Source organism: Diabrotica undecimpunctata, chromosome 8 (assembly GCF_040954645.1).
Source record: "Diabrotica undecimpunctata isolate CICGRU chromosome 8, icDiaUnde3, whole genome shotgun sequence".
Taxonomy (NCBI): domain Eukaryota; kingdom Metazoa; phylum Arthropoda; class Insecta; order Coleoptera; family Chrysomelidae; genus Diabrotica; species Diabrotica undecimpunctata.
In genome coordinates, this window is record NC_092810.1 from 117,647,241 (window position 1) to 117,671,973 (window position 24,733).

At 34.0% G+C, this 24,733-nt stretch overlaps 1 protein-coding gene across 1 annotated transcript in view; it reads right to left on the reverse strand.

Moving 5' to 3' along the window:
• The window catches only part of LOC140447908 (cocaine esterase-like), a 103,928-nt gene that overhangs the window by 4,408 nt on the left and 74,787 nt on the right, over nt 1-24,733 (reverse strand). Inside the window, exons 8-10 of the mRNA XM_072540831.1 lie at nt 19,310-19,509; nt 11,151-11,262; nt 3,748-3,871 (exon numbers count right to left, since the gene is read on the reverse strand). Coding sequence (XP_072396932.1) covers nt 3,748-3,871; nt 11,151-11,262; nt 19,310-19,509 — 436 coding nt within the window. The remainder of the gene's footprint in view (nt 1-3,747; nt 3,872-11,150; nt 11,263-19,309; nt 19,510-24,733) is intronic.

Genomic DNA, 24,733 nt, shown 5'->3' on the forward strand with positions numbered 1-24,733 from the left:
GGTAGATTGCCGCAAATCTGACATTATTAGGCTTTTTTTGGGAAAAATGAAACGAACTGCAGTGGAACTAGTCATCAAATAAGTCAAGATCGGACGACTTGTCTGAACATGTATTTTCACGTAACGTTTTATCCTGTCAGTTCTCGCAAAACTATGCTTCTCCCATCATTTCTACGATCTGACCTTGGATTTCATTTCGACAAGACGTACGTTTTGATGTTTACATGCCACGTTTTATTGTATAGGATTTGTCCTATCTAACAAAACGTACAATAAGACGTATCGTGAAAACCGGCCTTTAGAAAGGGTCCAATTATTTGTAGATGAAAATAACATCACAACTCAATTTAAAAACAACAAACCTGAGCACGGCTTGTTTCGTATCTTTTGTAAAAAGCAAAAGTTAAGCCAGAAGAAGATGTTGCTCCATCATCTAACCAATAATTATAATTCTCGATGGTCACGTTATTAATTTGGACAAAAGTACAATTGAATGGGCAGTCGCATAATATATAACGTCGGACCTTTTCTGAATTTTCGCACTTAATATGTAAATTATGGAACGAAGAAATAAATAAGGAAATCGTTTCCTCCTTCTCTTGTACTGGAGTCTTTCCCTGTGACAGAACAAAGTACCTCATAGACCGTTTGGATCCTGACAAACTGAATAGGTACTATAATGCAGAAAGTACAGTCGACCAACAAGAAATTTCTTTTAATCGTTTTAATCCTAAATAAAGTCCTTTTAATAACATTCTCTGCGTCAGAATCTACATCTAGTGTTTCTCCAGCCGTTTCCAGCACAAGTGATAATAGTCGACAATAATCAAATTCCTACCTCTTTTGAGGCACTTCTATTGGGGAAGGATAAAAAACGATTCCAGCACCGTAAAAAAGGCGCAAAGTAGATGGAACTGTTGAAGTTTTAACTAGTTTTGAATACATGCAAGAAATTATTTCTAAAACTGAAATAGGAAAGGTACACGAGAAAAAACCAACAACAAGAAAAATGCGATATTAAGTAACAACAAAGACGAGCAGATTGAAGAAATCTATGAAGATGTGACACGGAAAATTTGACACTAAACAATATTGTGGAGAATGAAATGGAACCCAATCAAGATCTAGATATATCCGATTTTAAGGAGGACGACTACATACTCGTACAATTTCCTACGAAAAAGAAGGTTGTATATTACGTTGCTTATGTTAAATCGGTAGATAATAGTTCCCATGCAGTTTCTTATCTTCGTCGTAAGGGCAATTTATTTAAATATCTTTTAAATCGAGAAATATATATGAGGTCGACTTTACAGACGTAGTAATGATGCTTTCCAACCTGACTTCCCATAGTGGGACAGAACGCACAAAGAAGTCACTAATAGTTAAAATAGATCTTCTTACAATGTTCAACAAACCTTAAATTTTTGTTATTCTATATTTCCATCAGAATAATATTTGTTTTATTATACCTACATTGCAATTTCTTTCTTTTATAAAAAAAAAAACAATTTTTTAATTATACCTTGTGTATAATTTTTGTACCATTCCATTTCACTTTCTCCACAATCCAATTTTACTGACTTAAACAAAGCTTTTAAATATGTCTTAAAAAAGTGAATACTTTATTGAAAAATTGATCATATTGAGATGGTTCTATATATATTTCAGCACATAAATATGTTTTTCGCTATTAATGGTATTGCCGTTTAGGCATCAAACCTCAAAATATTTAAATAATGTCTCACAATTACCTCACTTGACCTTACCTTAGGGGAGTCTGTTAGTCATGAATGATCTAAAAATTCGATTCAATACAGAATATTGCATTAAAAAAAATTAAGATAACATCACTGCAATATTGTAAATTTCCCTGTATAATTTTTTGTAAATATAAGTATATACAGTATGATGCAAATGTATTGAATAAATGCAATATTTCAAAAACAGACGACTTTTAAGAAAAATCTTAAAACACGTCAATTTTAATTTTTGAATTTCCATCAACTACTATATATGTGTTGGACATTATTACGTCATCAGTGTCGGCGTAATGACGTAAACGACGATTTTTTTTAAATACAAACCGAGATCATGCGACAGCTCATTTGAAAGGTCTTCTTATCGCCTTTGCAACGATATAATCATTTGAATATTTATTTCTACAGGGTTAACCAAAACTGCTGGTTTATTAATACAATTAACTTAAAATAAATGTTTACTTAAATACAATTAAATTACAATAAATGTTTAAATTGGCAACCTTGAGCAGTAATACAATGTGAAATATAAGCAATAAATTCTTTCCTAACGTTTTCGATGACTTCAGGTGTTATTTGTGCAGTTTCCGTTCTGATGAGCTCCTTCAGCTCTTTTATATTTTTCGGTCGATTTTTATACACTCTGCTCTTTAAATGCTCCCACAAAAAACAGCCTAACGGAGTCAAATCTGGAAACCTTGGTGGCCATTCGATAGGCCCTTCTACCTATCCACTTACCTGGGAAAACGTTATTAAGGTAATTTCGTACCTCAACGCCGTAGTGTGGGGGAGCCTCATCATGTTGGTACCACAAATCATTTCTATTGTGGTAACAGATAATCCTGAAGAAATTCTAGATAACGAGAAGCAGTTAAGTATTCTTTAAAAAAATATGGCCCTACAATTTGATTGTTTATAATGCCGGCCCAAACATTCACCTTCTCGGGATATTGTGTCCTATACTTTTCCATCCAATGTTGGATTTTCACTTGCCCAGTATCGATATGTCTGGCGATTTACGTGACCGTTCAGCATGAAACACGCTTTATTAGAAAAAAATACCTTTTGTATGAAATCCTGATCTCTTTTATATTTTTCATAAAGGTTTCGCAGAATTCGATTCTTCTATCAAAGTCATCTTCTAATAGCTCCTGGACCAGATGTACTTTGTATGGATGACACTTCTCCTTTTTTAGCACTTTTACAACAGTTGATTGGTGGACATTATTATCTAGTGCGACCTACCTAGTACTGGTATAGGGATTTTCTTAAAACGCCAGTACAACGTCCAGTTTCTTGGCTTCGGATATTGATTTTCTACCATTTATGGGAAGATTTTTAACACGGCCCGTTTCTCGAATTTTATTTTTCAATTTTACTTACTGTTGATTGTGAAATTGGTTCATGATTGGGGTATTTAGCATTAAATAAATTACGAACTTCTGCTTGAGTCCTCACTCTATATTCATAATCAAACATGAATAAAATCTTGATTCGTTCTGTTTCTCTTAGTTTCGTTTTTGTAAATGCTGTTATTAATGTCGGCAAAAACTCGAAAAGTAAAAATTTGACTTATATTATTTTACAAATTCACGAATTTATGATACTTCCATGTTACTTAACAAAGTTCATAATTTTGGTGAACCCTATAGACCTTTCAAATGAGCTGTCGCGTGACCTCGATTTATATTTAAAAAATCGTCGATAACGTCAATACGTCGACACTGATGACGTAATGTCCAACACATATATATCAGTTGATGGTCATTCAAAAATTAAAATTGACGTATTTTAAGATTTTTTTTAATAGTCGCCTGTTTCTGAAATAATGAATTTATTCCATACATTTGCATCACATTGTATATATATATATATATATATATATATACTCTGTCAGTACAGTATATAAACTGAGATATAACTTTTCACTAATACTCGAGGAACAGAGTACTTAAATGATATTTTCGTCTTTACTGTTAATACTTACAGATGTTTAACAAAATTACTCCAAAGTTTACAGACAACATGTCTATAAATTGGTTGATAATCATTGACATATTTGTCGGTGTCACCTTTCCACATGTATTGTAACTCTTCAGTGTGTTCAACACCTGTAAAAATGAAAATAGAAAATGCGTGTATTAATTTACCAATAAATATAAGCTACACAATTTTTAAATATCTTAATTTACACATTTACACAGCCCATTATCGGTCGCAGAGGACAATTAGGATTATTTAAAATTAAACAAGATATAAACAGAAATTTAAACAATTAGGTGGCAATTATTTTATAAATAAAGGCGGGCCTAAAATAATTATAAATTTGCTTGCGATACCCTTTCTGGAATCAGAGTGTGATTCCTGTTTATTATTTATTTATTTTTCTACTCTCTTCTATTGTTTTATCTCCTCAACGATTTTTCCTTATTCCCTTCCATATTCTTCTATGTGGTCCAGCCACTTCTTTCTTGACCCACCTCTTTTTCTTTGCATTGAATTTTCCATTTCTATTATTCTCTTTACCAGTCGCTTTGATCATTTCTTACCATGTGACCGATCCAATTACTATGTGACCGAACCAATTTCTACTTGACTGAATCAATTCATTTGTTTCTTTTTGATTTTGACCAAGATTAGTTCTTGACCAATGCTCTTTCTTATTTCGTTGCTGCTCACTCTGTCCCACTTATCCTTGTCGGCTACATTCTTAGTATGCTTTATTTCCATTGCATTTATTTCTGCTTCCTCTTTCTTGTTAAGCATCCAGTTTTCTCTAGCTTGTATCATTGGTATTGTTTTGTTTAGTGCATACTACAGGGTATCCAGAAACTCTCCTGATAAACGAAGACTGGAGATTCCTCGGATAATTTTAAGATAATTTAACCCAATTCACCTAGTCCGAAAATGCTTCCTAGGGGAGCTAGAGCTCTTTGAAGATGGCGCCTTGTAATTAGTTTTTTTTAAATACCTCCAGAACGCTTCTAGTTAGAAACACAAAACTGGTACAATGATTAATCATCCAGAGTTGAATCGATTACATTAATTGAGAATTTCTAGTACCGGTCATAGGCGTCCGTTTTGGGTAGGTCTACGGTTATTTCAATGTATAACTTTTTTGTATTTAATTTTTAATCATTCGTTATACTAGATATTAAATTTTCAGGTATTATAGTACTACAAGGTACTCTTACTTTACGTCGGTAGGATACACTATTTTCTAGAAAAATCGATTTGATAATTTGTCGTTTTTTCGACATGAAAGTTAAATTAATAGGCAATTAATTTATTTTCAATTTTCTTTGATTTCAATAAACACAGCATACAATTCGTAAAAAATGTTTGGGAAAAGAAGCAACAAATCAAATTGAAACACAATTTGAAAAACAAAGTATTTATTACGATGGAACAAAACTAACGCAAAAGAACAAGTATCAAAAGTAGATAGTTATAAAAGATGCTCAATAACCATTAGTCTCTATGCATAAATTTGCTCTTTTGCTAAAGAACTCCGAATTCTTGCAAAAAGTATAAAATTATTTCTAAATTCGTTGCAAGTATCTTGTATCCTTAGCCAGAGTTGTACACGATTTTGTATCGGAATGGAGTAAATAAATCCTTTTATGTATCCCAAACACAATAATCGCAAGGATTAAAATCCGGCGACCTTGATGGCCAAGCAACTGGACCGCCTCTTCCAAACCAGTGGTCTTCGCAGTGATTATCAAGAAAGTCTCGAATATTCTGCAATCTGCAAACTACATTGCTACAGGATGAACATGGTAAAGTAATATTTGAAGTAGAGGACAAACTTAAAGAATGGGAAAATTACGTCACGAACCTATTCGAAGACGATAAGAGTAGTTCATCTCCCGATATTACTAACTGCGACGGACCCCTAATAACACGCTCTGAGGTTATAAAAGCCATACAATCATCAAAAGATGGCAGAGCGACTGGTCCTGATGAAATCCCAACTGAAATATACAAGTTTATAAATGATAGCAGTGTTTTAGAGGCTATAACTTCGTTTTTCAATACCATTTATACTAGCGGACAACTACCTAATGGTTGGTCTAATTCACTATTTATAGCTCTACCTAAGAAGACAACAGCAAAAACCTGTGCTGATTATAGAACCATCAGTTTGTTAAACCACTTATTGAAAATTTTTCTGAAAATGGTCGTATCTACAATAAATGCGAGGAATACCTGGATGACACACAGTTTGGTTTCCGTAACGGGTTTGGAACGAGAGAGGCACTATTTGGAATGAACGTATTTGCTCAAAAATGTCGAGATATATCTGTAGATATATACTGTTATTTTATTGACTTCCAAAAGGAATTTGATCGTGTTAAGCACTCTATATTGATCGAAGCTCTAAAAGACATTGGCTTGGACGGCAGAGATGTTCATATTGAACTCAAACAATATCAGTTACAAAAACAAGAAGGAATACTTGTGAACAGTGAAGTCATCAATAATTTGCGATACGCGGACGATACAGTGCTCGTAGCTTCTAGTTAAGAAGATCTGCAAACGCTACTTTATAGTGTCGTTGAGAGTTGTAGGGAGGCAGATCTGGATCTTAACATACGGAAAACCAAAATACTCGTAATAAGTAAACAACAGCATATAAAACCTTTTATATATAAGTAAATAATACCAAACTTGAGCAAGTAGATAAAATCGTTTACCTTGGACAGCAATTAAATTGTAACGCAGAAAGTCACGGCGAAATTAGATCTAGGATAGAGCAGGCTAGAGCGGCTTTTAGAAGGATGTCCAAGGTGTTACGTAATAGAGACCTAAAATTAGCATTGAGGATCCGCCTACTTCGCTGCTATGTGTTCTCGGTCTTACTTTATGGTGTCGAGTCCTGGACTGTAAATAAAATCGATCTAAATCGCCTTGAGGTTTCGAAATGTGGTGCTTTAGAAGAATTTTAAAAGTTTCCTGGATGGAGAAGATTTGAAACTACACACTGAGATCATAAACAACATCAAGCAGAGAAAACTAGAGTATTTTGGACATGTAATGAGAGGTCTTAAATATAGGTTGCTACAAAATATCATGCAAGGAAAAATAGCAGGCAAACGCAGTCCAGGACGAAGAAGAACCTTATGGTTGAAGAACTTGCGAGATTAGTATGGTGTTGATACACGCATGCTATTTAGGGTGGCAGTGAATAAAATTAAGATAGCTATGATGGTAACCAACGTTCTGAAAGGACATGGTACATAAAGAAGAAAATGTTGAGGAAGAGCTGTAAATATTAAGTGAGTTTACGATAGAGAAATTTTTCGGGGTATCTACGTGGTGCGGATCTATCGTCACGCCTCATTTCGATAGAAACTAAAGCATATCAATATATTCCTCGTTAGTAAAAACCATTTCTGTTGAATTGAAATTGTTATATTTGAATGCCACAAAGTAAACAACTATAAGATAAACTTCGCGAACTGACTACAATTTGACAATGAAAAACGTAGGTTATACTTCTGTTGATAGGTTAAAGCCAACTAGTGCAAAAAATATTAATTTAACTTTCATGACTAAAAAACGAAAAATTTTTAAATCGATTTTTCTGGACAACGGTGTATCCTATCGACTTAGAGTAAGGGTACCTTTTAGTACTATAATACCTGAAAATTTAATAATCCACTATCACCAATGTTTACAAGCTAAAAACTAAAAAGTTATGCGTTAAAATAACCCTTGACTTACCCAAAACCGACGCCTATGATCGGTACTAGAAATTAGCAATTTATGAAATCGATTCAGCTGTAGAAGATAAATAATCGTACCGGTTTCAGTTTTTGTAAATGAAAGCGTTATGGAGGTATTTAGGAAAAACTAATTACAAGGCGCCATCTTCAAAGAGCTTTAGCTCCCTTAGGATGCATTTTCGGACTAGGTGATTTGCATTAAATTGTCTTAAAATTATCTAAGGAATCTCCGATCTTTATTTGTCAGGACAGTTTCTGGACACCCTGTATATTTTAGTTGTCTTGCTTCTTTTGTTTGCTATTTAAACATCCATGTTTTCGACATTTAACACCATATCCTCCTTATCCTAAATTTTCTGCGTTGAACTTAATTTTGTTTATGTCTTGGTCACTTATTTGCTTCACGTTAACTCTCATTACTTTTGTTTTTTCTATATTTATTTACATTTTTACCCTTTCTATATCCTCCTTCCATGTTAAGTTGTTTTGCATTTTATTTTTTAAATTTTTGAAAAGAACCACGTTGTCTTTGTAGAGAATATTGTAACCTTTTACCTGACGTAAGTTCCTATATCCTATAATTATGTAATATTGGCTCCTTTTCATAATATAGTCTCTTTGCTATTTTGTTTATTATAATTATCTACCTCTTTTATTTTACTCTGTCTGTAGTATTCTGGAGAGGTCTATTGTTGTTTTCTCACTCAACTGCTTTAAATGTTTTAACCAGGACATGCGTCGCCTCTCTGGTCCTCTTTTTCCATTCACTTTCTCTTGTATAACTTTTTCATTTTTTAGTATGTAGCTCATTTTTCTTTCCTTTATAGTGTTGAGTATTTATTTTTCCTTTTTCATCTTTCTTAATGTTTCCGTCTTTGTTTCGTGTTGTGTCCATCATATTTTCCACATTCTTCGATAACACTAAATCTCAAAGACGGGAATTTTTTTTCAGTTGCGTCCGTATTTGTCCAGGCTTCAACTCCATATAAAGGGTACTTAGCATCTCAATACTTTAGTTTTAATTTCTATTTCCAGTTTTCCACTGCACAATACTGCTCTTATCTTATTGCTGCGGCCCCATTGTTTATTTAGCTCAAATTCCAAGTAATTGTATTTGGGTATTTTCTCTAAAGCTTTTCCTTTAAAGTAAATTGTTTCGTCCTTTGTCTTGGTCTTACTGTAAATCATGATTTTTGTTTCTTTTTTGTCTTCAGAACCATTCCATATCTCTCACAGTACTGTATAGGGTGATCTACAAAAATTTGCTGCACTTCACTGTTGTCCACAAGAAGTATTGTATCGACTGCATATCTGATATTATTCACTAGTGTTCCTTTGATATTCCTTAATTAATATCTTTTATAGTGCCTTATAGTGCCTTTTTAAACATCTCTTCTGAGCATATATTAAAAAGTATGATGGATAGAACACATCCTTGTCGTAGTCCTCTTCTTACATATATCTCTTTAGATTCTTGTTAGTCTACTCGTATTATAACTTTCTAACATCGGTGTAAATTTGTAATAATTCTTAAATCCTGATCATCTACTTCAGTGCTCCGTAATATATTTGCAAGCCTTCTGTGTTGAATTTTGTGGAAGACTTTCTCAAAGTCAACTAGACATATGAATATGTCACAGATGATATCTCGACAGCCATCTATGAGTTTTTGTATAGTGAATAATGTCTCTCTAGTGCCAAAGCCTCTTCTAAATTCTAGTTGGTTTCCTATTACTCTATCGTCTGGTTTTTTGTAGACGCATACATGTATCACTTGCAACAAAACTTTTGAAGCATGGTTCATCATGATGATCGTTCTATATTCTTCACATTTCATTGCGTTGAGTTTCTTAGATATTGGAATGAACTTAGCCATTCTTTCGGAATTTTTCCGGTATAGTTAATTTCATTGAATAATTCTACTAGTAAATCTATGTGCTTCTCCGTTAATAATCTTAAGAGTTCGGTAGGTATATCGTCCAGTCCCATGGCTTTATCTTTTTTTATACGTTTTATTGCTTTTTCAATTTCTTCTTTGGTAATTATTTCTACCTCTTGGTTCTGTTGTCTCCAATCTTTTGTCGTCTTCAAATGGTTTTTTTTATATATTTTTTCCATTTGTTTATTTTCCCTGCACTTTTATATGTCCAATACCTCTTTTTCTAATGTTGTTTTTCTAATCTTTCTATTTTTACACATTTTCTTGATAGTCACAATTCCTTCGCTTCTTTGATGTATTGTTTGATTGTTTCTGCTTTTAAGGGATGTATCACGATCCGATTGTTGTTTAATGTTCCTCAGAAACTTCTTTAACGTTATCCACTTTCCTGTAACGGTAAGTTGTTTTTATGTGTCTACTTTCTGACTTTCTTTGTGTATTTTTTTTTTGACCTGTTGACAGAGATCAGCTTCTTTTAGTCTTAAATTATTTCTAGGTGTTTTGGTGGTTTATTTTTGTGATTACTTGCTATATCTACCCTTGGGTAGGCTTTAATCGATATTATTGTGTTACGGAATCTTTGGTTTATAATGATGTAGTCAATCTGAATTCTTACTATATTCTTACTGTCAACTCTATTATGTGTTCCTAGTACATCTTCACTTACTACTTCTCCATCTCTTTCATTCTCTACCGTCGCATTTAAATTACCTAAAATAATATTAACTTCCTCAGTTTTGATTTCTTTTAGTGTTTTGTCTAATTAATTGAAAAACTCATTCCTTTGTGTTATTAGATGTCGGAAAGTATGCTGTAATGATGTTTATATTGCACAACACGGCATTTATGTTCATACGTTGATCATAATAGCTACTCCATTGCGATTTTGTGGGGTGTTGTCTTCAAAGTAATCAAACACGTAGTTGTCTATTACAGATCTGCAGCTGTTAGGCCATCTAACTTTACTACATCCAAGAATCTTTAAGCGTTGCATTTCTTGGATAAGTTATTAGCTTTTCCTTGTTGTTATAGATTTCGTACATTTCACATATCTACTCTTTTGTATTGTTTTGAAGTTGTATTGCAGAGTGTATAGGTTTTTCTTCAGTATATCACAGAGGTTTCTCATTCTGATGATCTGAGAGGACCTGTGACCCTCGTAGTTTATGCCTCTTCTGCCAAATCTAGGATTCCGATTACCGTGATCATTTCTGTTTATGTTTCTTGTTATCATTGCCACGATGACTGTTCTAGGGATATCTTAGAGATCGTTAATGCGGTAGTTTCCCGTTGCTTTCCTTATCTCAACGACGTTAATCATTTTTTATTTATCCACCTTTAGAGATAATTTTTCGCCTCTAGGACAAGGGATTACTCTTACCCCTACCGACTCGTCTACCTGAAGCTGCTGACTAGTAGGAGAAAACTACTTATACAGGCCGTCACTGGGTCTATATGCTTCTTTGCTACAACAATATAATGCTGTATAGAAAAGTATATTATTAATTGATGTAGATTATTGTCAATCCAAAATAAAATAAAGTGACTTAATTTGATCTTCAAGAATTTATTGTTGGTATCAATAACGTCAATTTTGATTTCTAGCTTTAATTCGACGGTACCCTAATTTTCTACTGTAGCAAGTTATTTAACTATTTATACATGTAAAATATAGTTTATGTAGTATTATGTAGTAGTAATAATCAAAAGAATACTCACCAATATTGTTAGTGGGTGTATAAGCAAATTCGAAGAGATATACCGGTGCATATTTAGAGGTCAAATCTGCTTGACGAATAATTCCATTATCAAAGAAGTAGTCATTGTTAAACTAAAATAAAAATAATTTAACTTAGATATATACAAGTAAGATAGATACAAGTAAAAAATAACATAATAAATATCGATATATTTTTCTTTGAAAGTTGTTAAAAGAAAAAAAAACAATATTGTGTATTAAAGCCTCTTTTAAAAACCTTATTACATTTTGCTTCTGGATATAACACGAAAAAGATACTGGGGATTATAAATGAAAATGAGAATTTAGTTTATACTCCAAATTTTGTTGTAAATGCTCCACGTGGCATGAATAAAAAACAGAATTAGATATCCGGCTTGAGTAGGTACTTTTATGTACAGTTTATTGTGAGAATATTCTCATGTTTGATATGAATAAAAATATCTTTATGCTCTTTAGGATAAGAATCTATTCCATAAATTTGGAGTCTAATAGTTAGCAGACTTCAGTTTTATCGTGACAAAGCTATGGCTGAGTTCATGTTTAATTTGCATTCAAAAAAATATTATAAACCAAAAAGAAGTACGTGTGATCTTGACTGTAAAGTATTACATGGATTTAATAAAGAAAATGTTAAGTGGATTTTAACTAACATTTTGAGTGAAGAATCAGAAGAGATAAGAGTTGGGGCTATTATGTAAGCGATAAAATACAAATATGTATAAGATATGTAGGTGATCTGGGGTTGCAAACAGGAGTGGGAGAAGATATTGGTGTTCATCAAACTACTATGTCTAAGGTTGTGACGTAAGTTGCTAACCAGATAATAGAAAAATGCGCACGTTGGATAACTTTTCAACACACTCCGGCGGATATAATAGAAGTTAAACAAAGATGACAAACAAAGTACACTTTTCCATGTGCCGTGGGTGTGATCGATTGCACCCACATAAAAAAAGACCACCTCTTCATGGTGATGAATATATCAATCGCAAAGGATATCATAGTATCCACGTTCAAGCCACTTGCAATGCAGATGAGTGGTTTACAAGCATAGACGCATCATGGCCAGAATCTGTCCATGATTCATGGATATGGAGCAACTCACAAATTTTTAACATTGCTAAAAATGAATTTAAACAGCGATTTGCTAAAACAATGATTTCCGATGCTTCAATATAAAGTTTGGTTGTCGATGTAAAATGTTTCAAACATTGTTATATGTTGTTTTATGTTAAAAAATGTAGCAAAATATTTAAATAATAAACTAGATTTAATGGAGTCCCCAATACAAGGTATTCCGGATCCGTGTCCAATAGAAGATGAATATGACATTAGACAAACTGGGTAACGAAGGCGATCTGAATTAGCCGAAATCGTTCTTGCTCTAACTTGAGGCAAGTAAAAGTCGAAATACAAAACAAAACTTTTATAATTTTTATCGTTAACATTTTTTCTTAAAACCAACATGTTTTAATATGCAACAGTTAAAAAAAATATTTAAATTTTAAATATTAACATAAGTTTTTTCGTTTTCACTATCAATAATACTATTATTATTATTTGAAGTAGATTATTCACTTAAATCAGGATTTAGCTCCCTCTTTAGTATTTGCTTCTCCATTTCCAAAACTCTCAGTTGTTTTAGCAAAACTAGTTTTTGTAGTTCGGTATTTAAAAGTCGTTTTTAAGAGGATCAATTTCAATAGGTTGCTTTTTTTTTGGTGGATATATTTTTTTAGGTGGTAGTAGTATCATCATTTGTGGAACCCGTTGCAGAAACAGAAGGTCTGCGGATTTTATCTTCATGACTACTGTCTTGTCTTGAGTCTGTTTGTTCTGTACCGACAGACAATGCTCCTAGTATGAAATTGTAACATGAAGTAACCTAGGCTTTAACAGAAATTAATTTTTTGGTTCTAAATAACTTTGTAGATTAAATATAGTTTGGCTACCTTATTTATATCATTAATTATTAATTATTTATATTATGTGTTCATTTAAAAAACCTCTAGTTACTTTAAAATCAATTGTTGGTTTTTTCGTGTGTTTTAACATATTTCATAAAATCTTCCCCCAGGTGTCAATTATCGACAGCCGAATCCTTGGCCGATCACATACATGGCCAATGATTCTAAACATAATCTTACTTTAGTATATTGTAAGAATACACATACTTTTTTGGTGTTGTCCTTTTCTGACAAAATTTCAAAGGTAACCAGAGGTTAAGCAACATACAATACTTTTATTTGTAAATATTACATTACCAGGTATCTTTGTAAGTACTGGATTTGTATCGAATTCCATGATTTCCAACAAAATCTCAACAACAATTTTCTTATTTCCAGTTCTACTAATATCTTTTTTTTCTTGAGTCTCTATTTCATGTTATTAATTTTTTTGTAGATTTGACTTGTCGCTATTTGTTAACCGAAATTAAGCTCCCATTGTTTTTTCATCGCTTCAAGTGCTTTTGATTTTGATAGTCGGACAGCTGGTGTTTGTGACTTGGACAAAAGTATAGGGAAATCACGTAACATATACACAAATCCCACTTGGGATTCGCAACCTTTATTATTTTCATCTTCACTGCTTTCACTCATTGTAACAATAAGACAACGTGATGATTAATTCCTTAAATAAAAGGCAATGCAAGATTATGCCGAAGACTATTAAACAGGCTCTGACAAGTTTAAAAAATAAATAGAGAGTATCTACTCTAAAGCCGGCCACTCACGATACTGCGACGTCATTCAATTTTATCGAATTCGACTATTTGACAAACATTTTAATGGTCTGTGACCGTACATCTAACAAAATCGTTACAATTTTACCACAGAGAAACTGGTTTCTATGATGCAGTACTGCAGAATTGATATCATCGACGATTTTGTCGAACGACATCGCAGTATCGTCAGTGGCCGGCTTAAAGCCGGCCAGGCACATGCAATGTACTGTGAGCAGAAACTCATTACATCAAAATATTTTTATTCATATGAAACCGACTACAAACTTACATGTTATGCTCATACTCATGAGAACATACTTGGAGTTTGTATTCCGTTTTTTTTCGTACCCACCACCCACTGTGTTAAATGTATATCGTCTGTAATTTATGTTTACCGTTTGTCTGTTTTACCTCCGCCTAAAATGACTATTGGGTAGATCGAGTAGCTTAATAGTCTTTCTTGACGGTCCCAAGCCCGGATAAAGGAGGAGAGTTTAGCGGAAGGCCAACAACCTGCCCTTATAAAAAACAGTCTGTTATGAAAACTGCAAGTTTGCCTCGGAATCGAACAGATACATATGAAAAACGACAATCGCAATGGAAAAGGACTTTGAATGTTGGAACATGGAATGTTCTAAGTTGGTACCGGACGGGAGCATCTATACATGCAATAAAACAGTTAGAAAAAGTAGGAATGGACATTACGGCAATACAAGAACTAAGGTGGATAGACACGGGAAACATATAAATAGACAAGGCGGTCATTTTCTACAATGGAAACTAGACTAAAAACACGAATTTGGCACAGATTTCGTAGTACGAGAAGAATACCTGAACAGTATTCTAAGTTTTACGCCCATTAGTGAAAGACTTTGTTATATTAGACTGAAAGGAAAATGGTACAATATCTCAATTATATCCGCACATGCTTCGACAGAAGATAAAGACGAACATATCAAAGATTACTTCTATAAACAACTCGAAATAACGGTTGAGAAAATCCCCAAACAAGACTTGCAGATAATCTGACGATAAGACCGACAATAGAACAACACAGCCTCCATAATATCTCAAACGACAATGGACAAAGGCTCGTAGAGCTAGCATCGACTAACAATATGCTTGTAAAGTCTACTATGTTCCAACATAAAACATTCATAAACAGACTTGGATCTCTAATGACCACTCCACGCGGAACCAAATTGACCACGAAATTATCGATGCTAGACATAAAAGTAATGTGCTAGATGTAAGAAGCCTCAGGGAAGAAGATGGAGATACAGACCATCACCTATTAAGAGCAAAAATCAGGTTGAGAATATCTTCAGAGAAACCTAAGGCCAACGAAGCATTGGGATAGTGGAACATCGAGAAAATGCAAAATAATGAAATCCGAGAAAATTACAAACAAGAAATTAAACAGCATCTAAATACAGTAGTCCAAAGCAATGATGTCGAAAGGCTCTGGCAACAAATGGGAAAATCAATTACGGAGTCAGCAGAACTAATAATAGGAAAAAGCAGCAAAAGAACAAGGAAATGGTTTAATAGAGAATGTCAAGAAAAACTACACGACAGAAAGATAAAGAGAAACATTATGCTTTAACAAGGAACAGCAGAAAGTAAAGAAAACTATGCAACTTTACGCCGAGAAACAAGAAAATTAATTAGAGAGAAAAAAAGGAAGTACGAACAGCAGAAATATGAAGAAATGGAAAGAAATAGGCAACAGTCAAATAGTCGAGCATTTTGCAAATCAGTGTCAAACGAAAAGAAAGGCTTCAGACCTAGATGCGTGTCTGTATCCAGAAAAAATGATGAATTAATAATAAATGAAAAAGTACTGCTCCAAAAATGGCAAGAATATTTCAAGACCTTACTAAACATACAACAAGATAAAGAACATGCAGAAAATATATATTTTGAGGTGGACCTACTGGTAGAGGACCCCAAAATAGATGAAACATTGCAAGCAATTAACAAATTAAAGAACGGAAAAGCTCAAGGCTCTGACAATATACTGGCTGAATTCCTTAAGTCTTCTTTTTATGGTGCCGTGCACCTATAGTGCGTTGGCGAATTATCTTAAGGTCAGACGTCTGTCTTTTGCGGCATGGAAAAGTTCGCCAGTGTTAGTTACGCCTGTCCAGTTCTTTATATTTCGCAGCCACGACATTTGTTTGCGACCTACTCCTCTCTTGCCCTCAATCTTTCCTTGGATAATTAGTTGAGGGATTGCGTATTTTTCCCCTCTCAGGATGTGGCCCAGGCATCCAATCTTTCGTGCCTTGATCAAGTTGAGCAATTCTCTCTCAGTATTTGCTCTTCTTAGGACTTCCTCGTTTCTCACCCTATCTCTCCATGGTATGCGGAACATTCTTCGCAAGGTCCACATTTCAAAGGCTTCCAACTTGTTAATGGAAGATATTTTCAACGTCCATGTCTCCATGCCGTATAACAATATGGACCATACATAGCACTTAACCATTCTGTAACGGAGATTGAAGGAAAGGTTGCGGTTACAAAGTAGCGGTTTAAATTTAAGAAAAGCTTGTCTTGCTTGTTCGGTACGGCATTTTATTTCCTTAAGTACGGAGGAGAAACTTTACATAGACAAATACACAAACTAATAACACTTATATGGAACGAAGAGAAAATACCAACAAAATAGCACGAAAGTGTAATAATCCCCATCCATAAAAAGGAAGACTAAACCAATTATTGCTCTAATTATAAAGGCATCCCCCTACTTAATACGGCGTATAAAATCTTATCGAACATCTTGTTAAGTAGGCTGACAGCGTTTATAGAAAATTTCATGGGGGAATACCAGGCCGGCTTCAGAAAACATAGATCGACCATAGATCAGATCGTTACTCTAAGACAGCTGCTTAAAAAAGGATGGAATTTAATAGAACTATCCATAATCTCTTCATAGATTTCCGGCAGGCGTACGACAGCATTAAAAGGAATCAGATGTGGAATGCAATGGTAGAACTTTCAGTTCCAAAAAAACTTATCCAGCTTGTTAAGTTATGTGTAAATAGCTGTAGATCCAGAGTACAGATAGGTAACAAACTCTCAGAATTTTTCGAAATAAGCAACGGCCTGAAACAAGGAGATGCACTGTCACGTCACATCTCCTCTTTAATATCATCCTGAAGAAAGTAGTAAGAGCAGCATAACTTAAAATAGAATTACTGACAGTAAATGGACCAAAATTACTACCAGCATATGCAGATGACATTGACATTGTGGGAAACACAGTCACCAATGTAAAGGAGACTTTTAATAAATGGGAGGTAGAGGCAAAAAAAAACTGGTTTAAGGGTTAATGAAGAGAAAAGCAAATACATCATGTATTTTTGATGTGCATCAACAGACAAAAGGGACGAGATAGAATGGGGCAAAATATTACAATAGACCCATATAACTATAATCACTGCAGATAACGATATCGCGGAAGAGATTAAAGGAAGAATTCGGGTAGCACACAAATGTATGTATGTACAGCCTCCACAATACTAATAAATCTAAAAGCCTAACACGAACCTCAAAAATTAGAATATATAAAAGGGTGATTAGACCGCTGCTCATGTATGGGTTTGAGACGTGGACCCTGACCGAAGAAACTAAAAGAAAACTGATGTTTTGAGAGGAAAATCCTCAGAAGAATATTTTGGGTCTTATCACGACATTAATAGCAACCTTAACATTAAATGTATAGAGCGTGCGATATAGTCCAAGAGATTAAATCCCAACGTCTAAGATGAGCTAGCCATGTCCATAGACTCCCTAATAATCACCTTGCCAAGTTAATATGGGAGGAACCCCCCACAGAAAGAAGGCCCTTAGGACATCCACGAATTGCGATGGAGAGACAATATATGGTGAGATCTAAGAACAATGGGGCTACCCACTGACCCAACTATTATGGACGACCGTTTAAGAGGGAAGCAAGTTGTGCAGTCAGCCAAAACCCACCCCGGGTGAAATTGCTACGAGAAGAAGAAGAAGTTTGTCTATTTTATAAGCGTGTATACAATAGAAACAACAACGCAGAGGCATTTCAATATTAAACAATTTAAGAAGAATATTTTAGATTTAAATCCGCAAAATATTGTACTACTCAATTAAACAATAAATGAAATTTGCTTTTACGAAGATTGTTTTATGTTTAAAACCGTATTTATATAGTCATTAGGAACATAGAAAGAAGTGGCAAGAATTATTGACGTGACAACGTCTTAAATTAGGTTGTGGCTCGGAGTCATTCATGAAAAAGTGTAACGCCCGCTCACGTCTGTTACGATGAGTCACCGAACGAGAGAGAGGCCCGCCGGACCGGCGAATGCCTTGCGTCTCTCTCCCACTCAAACATGATCGGTCCGCTGCGCGCGCAGCACTAGAGAATTAGGCGCGTTGAATCGGTGCGTGCTTGTGTCTCTGTCTTTCTCGAGCGTTCTTGGCGTTCAAGACACATTACAGCAGAAACACTTCCTTTCATTTCATATTTCTCCTATCATCGTCCTATCCTCAACAAAATCACTCAAATAGAAATTAGTTAAGTTTAAGTTTACATGTACAATGTTTTAGTAAACAAAATATATTTCTATAGTTAAAATTTGTGCAATTCTTATTTTCGTTCAATTCCTTGTTCCTATTGTGCAATTTAATAATATTCATATCAATAAATATTCTACCGAGAAAAAGACGTTGTCACGTAAAATCTTCGCCCGTAAAACCGACTTTACAGGCAACCGATTTTTTTTTTGAGACTTTCTAATAACTGGATTTGGAATGAGTTCGTAATAATTCAGTCTCATTATGTTTTAGAGCCTTATAAATAAAGATGCGAATGCGCGTGTTAGGAACTAGTTTATCGAATGGAGATGGAGAAGTGTGATGCGAGTAAAGAGATCGGATTGACATTGACATCCAAAAGAATAGTGTAAAAAGTGTTTAAAAATATACAAACATTTTTTTCTGAAGATAATTAAACCAATATTAAACAACGTGTGAGCGAAGCTACTGGAATGTCTTTGCGCACAGTAGAAAAGATAGTTCAAGAAGCGAATATGTTACCAAACGCAGATTAAAATAATTCACAAGAATATCTAGCTACAAAACCTGCTAAACGGAAAGAAAATGTGACAGATTTGAGGGACTACAGTACTAAACAGTTCATTAGAAATATCGTTTACTATTTTAGTGAAACTGAAGGTTGATAATAGATTTCGATTTAAATGAAAGAAAACGAAATATAACGACATTTAAGAATCAAATGGAATGGCATTAGTATTAAACATCTTAAGTATTTAGACAATATTAAGCAAAATGTATTATGTTGATGAATACAATTTAAACTGATAGTTTTATTATATTTTAATATATTTTGAATAAATACATTACCTGAATTAACGCATTTCGGTCTTCAAGAAATGAGGTATTTGTATACAGCTGTTTCAGTAATGCTCCCACCGTAGCTTTGTCAGATGCATCCACGTTAAGTTCTTCGTGTACAAGGTTGCTGGGATTATCATCACCATATTTAGATTTTTCGTCAAACTCTTCCCATGTGTCAGTTCTCCATGGGGTAACGACAGAAGAAGCTGCAAATTATTTTGCTTTTATACTAATATATATTAGGTAGTAATTTAAATTAACCATTTACAAAATCCACTTTTAAAACATATATTTTTTTGTTTCCTTGAGAATAGGGGAGGACGGGGTAATGCCGTCATATGGGGCAATTCCGACACCGAGTATTTTTCAAAAAATATTAGTCCTGTACGCGTCTGACTAACGCTGAGACATACATAGCTTTCGATTAAGCGTGCTTTGATCAGTACAGCTATTGCCGCTTTTAAGGTTAGTTTGTGCGAATATCGGTAAAACCGTTATAGTTTCATATTTCTACTTATAGTACTTCTGCCGTATTTATAACTCGAGGTAAATGTCATAATACGGTTTTTAATTGGTTTGTTGAATATGTCCTTTAATAATATGATACCTTAGATACTTTTCGGTGAGATTGCTTTTAAATGTTTGGTTATTGTTTGTAGTATGTAGTGATATATCCACCATGTTGTTCTCGAGGGGTAATTCCGTCACTTTACTTCGGAGTAATGCCGCCATGACAGTATTGCCCCGTATTTTCTTAATGAAATGAAAGATTAACAACGTATTTTTTTGTAATTTTCAGATGGTACGATCACGTAAAAGAACAACAGAAAAGGCTATGTGGAGGAAGAAAAACCTTAAAAATACCATTGAAGCAGTTCGCCAAAATGGTGTCATGCAAAAAAAAAGCAGCTACAATGTTTGGCATACCCCGAACAACATTAAGGGATAGTCTAAAGGCAAACGATGGTAGTAAGCCGAGATTGGGTCGGAAATGCGTTTTTTACGCCCCAGGAATATATACGCCCCAATGTTTATTTATCCAAGGAAACGGATGTCACCTTTGTTGCAGTGAGGAGGACCTCCTAAAGCCATTTATAGAGATGTTTACATAATGGGTGGTCCAACGAAGATTTATTTTTAGATTGGCTAAAACATGTCCAGAGAACCACTAAGTCAAGTGAAGAGGACCCTGTCCTTCTGTTAATGAATAATCATGGAACCCATATTTCTTTGCCATATTATGGCATTTGCCGTTCAAACCACATTCATGTTGTGTCGCTTCCACCCCATTCCTCGCACAGACTTTAGCCCTTAGATGTGTTAGAGGCTACGGGCCTCTTAAGAATGCGTTCAATAAGGAGTGTGATAATTTTAGGAAAACAAATTTTTATAAAAAAACCACTCCATACGATATTGCTCCGATATTCAGCGAAGCTGAATTACTTGAGGATTGCTATGGATTGCTACTTGATTTTTCCATTTCAACCAGATAAATTCAGTGAAGAAGATTTTGCTCCTGCTGATTTAGTCATAGAGCAAATAATTGTTGAGGACAAAGAAGAAAATTCTGAAAAACTCAATGGTATCTAGATTATTATTCGTAGTCAACCGGGGACATCGTCAGGAAAAATAGATTTTTCAAAAAGCATTTTCGACATTTTACCAATGCCAACTAACAGGACCGATCCTAAACAAAAAGGTCAGGATAGAAAACAACATTCTATTATCCTGACTTCGACACAAATAAAAGATATCCTGCAGGATGCTAAAGAGGGAGTTGAAGTAAAAAGCGTAATCAGTGAAACGAAACATCGTCACAGGATTTTGATGATGACAAACTTTTTGATGATGATTTAATGATGATATCTCCCTACCCACTGTATTTGCCGATGAGGAGAAATGTTTAATTTGTAGAGAATTTGGAGACACTGAACTTTGGTATCGCTGTACAATTTGCTCGAAATGAGCTCATTCTCAATGCAGTGGAAAAGACATTGCCAAAAATTATGTTTGTGACTTCTGTGAATAGAATAGTAGGGTGTTTTTAGGTTATGTTTATCATTTATCATTCATTACAATATTATGTTTTTATGTTTCCAAATAAAATTTCAATAAAGATATTTGCTTAGAACATGTTTTATAGAGGAGTTTTATCCATCATTTCAGTTAAGTAGGTCGCGCCATTATTGTCGCGCCGGTATTGCTCCAGGCCCCCTAGGCCTGGAGCAATACCTTCACGTTACACAAAAAGTGTTGCGTTTATTGTCGCTTAATCAAGGCGAATGAAAAATTTCTGAAAGCTAATTTAAGTTAAAAAAATCGGTTGCCTGTAAAGTCGGTTTTAGGGGCAAAGATTTTACGTGACAACGTCTTTTTCTCGGTAGAATATTTATTGATATGAATATTATTAAATTGCACAATAGGAACAAGGAATTGAATGAAAATAAGAATTGCACAAATTTTAACTATATAAATATATTTTGTTTACTAAAACATTGTACATGTAAACTTAAACTTAACTAATTTCTATTTGAGTGATTTTGTTGAGGATAGGACGATGATAGGAGAAATATGAAATGAAAGGAAGTGTTTCTGCTGTAATGTGTCTTGAACGCCAAGAACGCTCGAGAAAGACAGAGACCAGTGATGTTCCGTGGAGCTTATCCAATATCGGGAGATGCCTTCGGCAAAATTCGGTAGATTTCGGTAGATCATATGCAATGACGTAAATTATATATATATATATATATATATATATATATATATATATATATATATATATATATATATATTATAATACAGTGCGCCCAATTAAGTGAACACCATAATGGAATTTTTTTTTAGTTTTATGACCTAAAACCTAAAATCAATCACCAATTAAATTTTTTGAGCCATATACACGAGGTTTGTCAAAAAATATGAACATAAAATTCATATTTTTTTATAAACTGCCTATATCACTAAAAAAATTTAATATCTGATGATTGTATTCTAAGTTTTAGATCATTCAGAACTTTTTAGAAAGAATAACTTTTTTCCATAAAACTAAAAATAGAAAAGTTTCCCATTATGGTGGCGACTTAATGGTTCAAAAGTTAAAGACCTTAAATAATTATGCTGAACTAATTATTAGAAATAACCATAATTCATTGAATTTTGTTTAATAAATAAAGAATCAAATTATTGGGACCAAATGCTCACATCAGCTATTATGATACAAATAAGGTTTAATAATATTTTGAGAAATAGTTATAGGTCATAATATTTACAGAAAGTTAAAACGTTCTGGTTCAAATAGATGTAACAACCATTATCTGCTAATGGATTAAGTCGGCAGTCAAAGAAAACCGACAGCACACAAACCGTCATTTAGCTAATAATTTATCACTTGATACTTGAGATTCTTTGAGAATTGAAGAGACGTGTGTGAATGATTATGATTACGGAATGATGTTTATACAATATGTTATTATTAGGTATAAAATTACGAACTTGAATCTCGGGGTATTTCGCTTTCTTTGCATCTTTGCAAATATATTTTTAAACACTATAGGGAAGTATCAAATGAATTTTAATACAAACGTATTAAAAATACCAAGTATTAGGTTACACTGAAAAGTTTTTTGATGGTAACAGAAATAAAAAGATAAATTGTATTATCTGAATTTATTTTCAAGTCATTGTGATATTTGTTTTAAAATTAGGTAGATTCAAGGGGCAGTTCGGTAGATCGGTAGATAGGAATCAAATTCGGTAGATCTACCGAAAAATCGGTAGACGGAACAACACTGACAGAGACACAAGCACGGAAGCACGCACCGATTCAACGCGCCTAATTCTCTAGTGCTGCGCGCGCAGCGGACCGATCATGTTTGAGTGGGAGAGAGACGCAAGGCATTCGCCGGTCCGGCGGGCCTCTCTCTCGTTCGGTGACTCACTGTAACAGACGTGAGCGGGCGTTACACTTTTTCATGAATGACTCCGAGCCACAACCTAATTTAAGACTTTGTCACGTCAAAACTTAGATGTTACATCGCTAGCATAGTTACATATTTCTTTCATCTCAAAATTAAGTCACAAAAAATGATGATCTCTTAAGGTTACGCCATTACCCTGCCCTCTCCTACTACCTTTACAATTACTCTTATATATCGATCGCTGTTTTTTTACATAAATAATATTCATATCGTTGTTTATTACAATATTTTATTTTGTTAAGCCTAAATATAACGAATTTTGTTCAGTGCCATATTATTCTGAAGCTGTTAACTGTAGTAAGTTAGTACGAACAATTTTCGACAGATGGCGCCACGGTCATTCCAATGAATTTCATAATTATATTTCCATGACAGTTCATGCTGATTTGAGAGCGTTTTTCGAATAGTTTTGTGCATTTTATTCTGAGTTAAATTAATTTAGATAAATAACTCAATCGAATTGAATTTAATCGGATACCATCGTGAGTGGAACTTAAATCGTATTGAACAATTGTCAAATGCTAATTTTTTCACTTCAAATTTTCCTCAGCGAATTGGTAATCACCGTCAATATTAACATTTCCATCACTGTGTGAAAAGCCGATTCAATTATATTGGATTTATTGTGAGATTCGAATAGCTTGACAGCTAATAAATTCAAGCTCTAGTGCATTTGTGCCTTCAAAACAAGCAATTAGCTGATCTACACCTCAAGCATAGAAGAAAAGAACATTAAGAGCCTCAAAATCGGACGAGCAACGAGCATTGATGCTAGAAAATCTTCGAGTACATGCTTCTGAGACCCGTTCGTCTAAATCATCTGAACAATGAGAAGTGAGGTTAGAAACTGATTGCCTACGTACTACTCAAACCCGTTAGACTGAGACAATTTAACAACTGCAAAAAAAGGGTGCAAAATGTTCAAATCAGCACCGCTCGATCAAGACGAACACTGCACGCTGATTTAAATCTTGGTCATTCTATTATGACAATAATAATGACTACAGTCTTCATCCAGGTGTCGTCATTGAAAAAATGATAAAATTAGCATGTATTGTAGCACCTTCAAATTTAAGTAAGAAACGCAAGGAATGTGTTGCGCCAGTGGAAGAGTTAAACATACAAAATTACATTTAGGTAGTATAGGCAAGGTAATAAATAAAAAAAAATAGAAAGGGAAATGCTCAATCTACGTTTTACCGACGATGTAGTACTTATTACCGATCTGTGTGAAGCACAACAAATGCTACAATAATTAAAAAATGTATCTTCAACAATAGGTCTAATAATGAACATCAGTAAGACCAAATTTATGACAAATTTGGTTCCCAGCGAACACCTAACCATCCAAAATTAAGTGGTAGAATTGACAAAAAAATACATATATCTCGGTCATGAAATCAGAACAGGCAAGGATAATCAGACCTGTGAATTTCAACGACGAAAAACACTT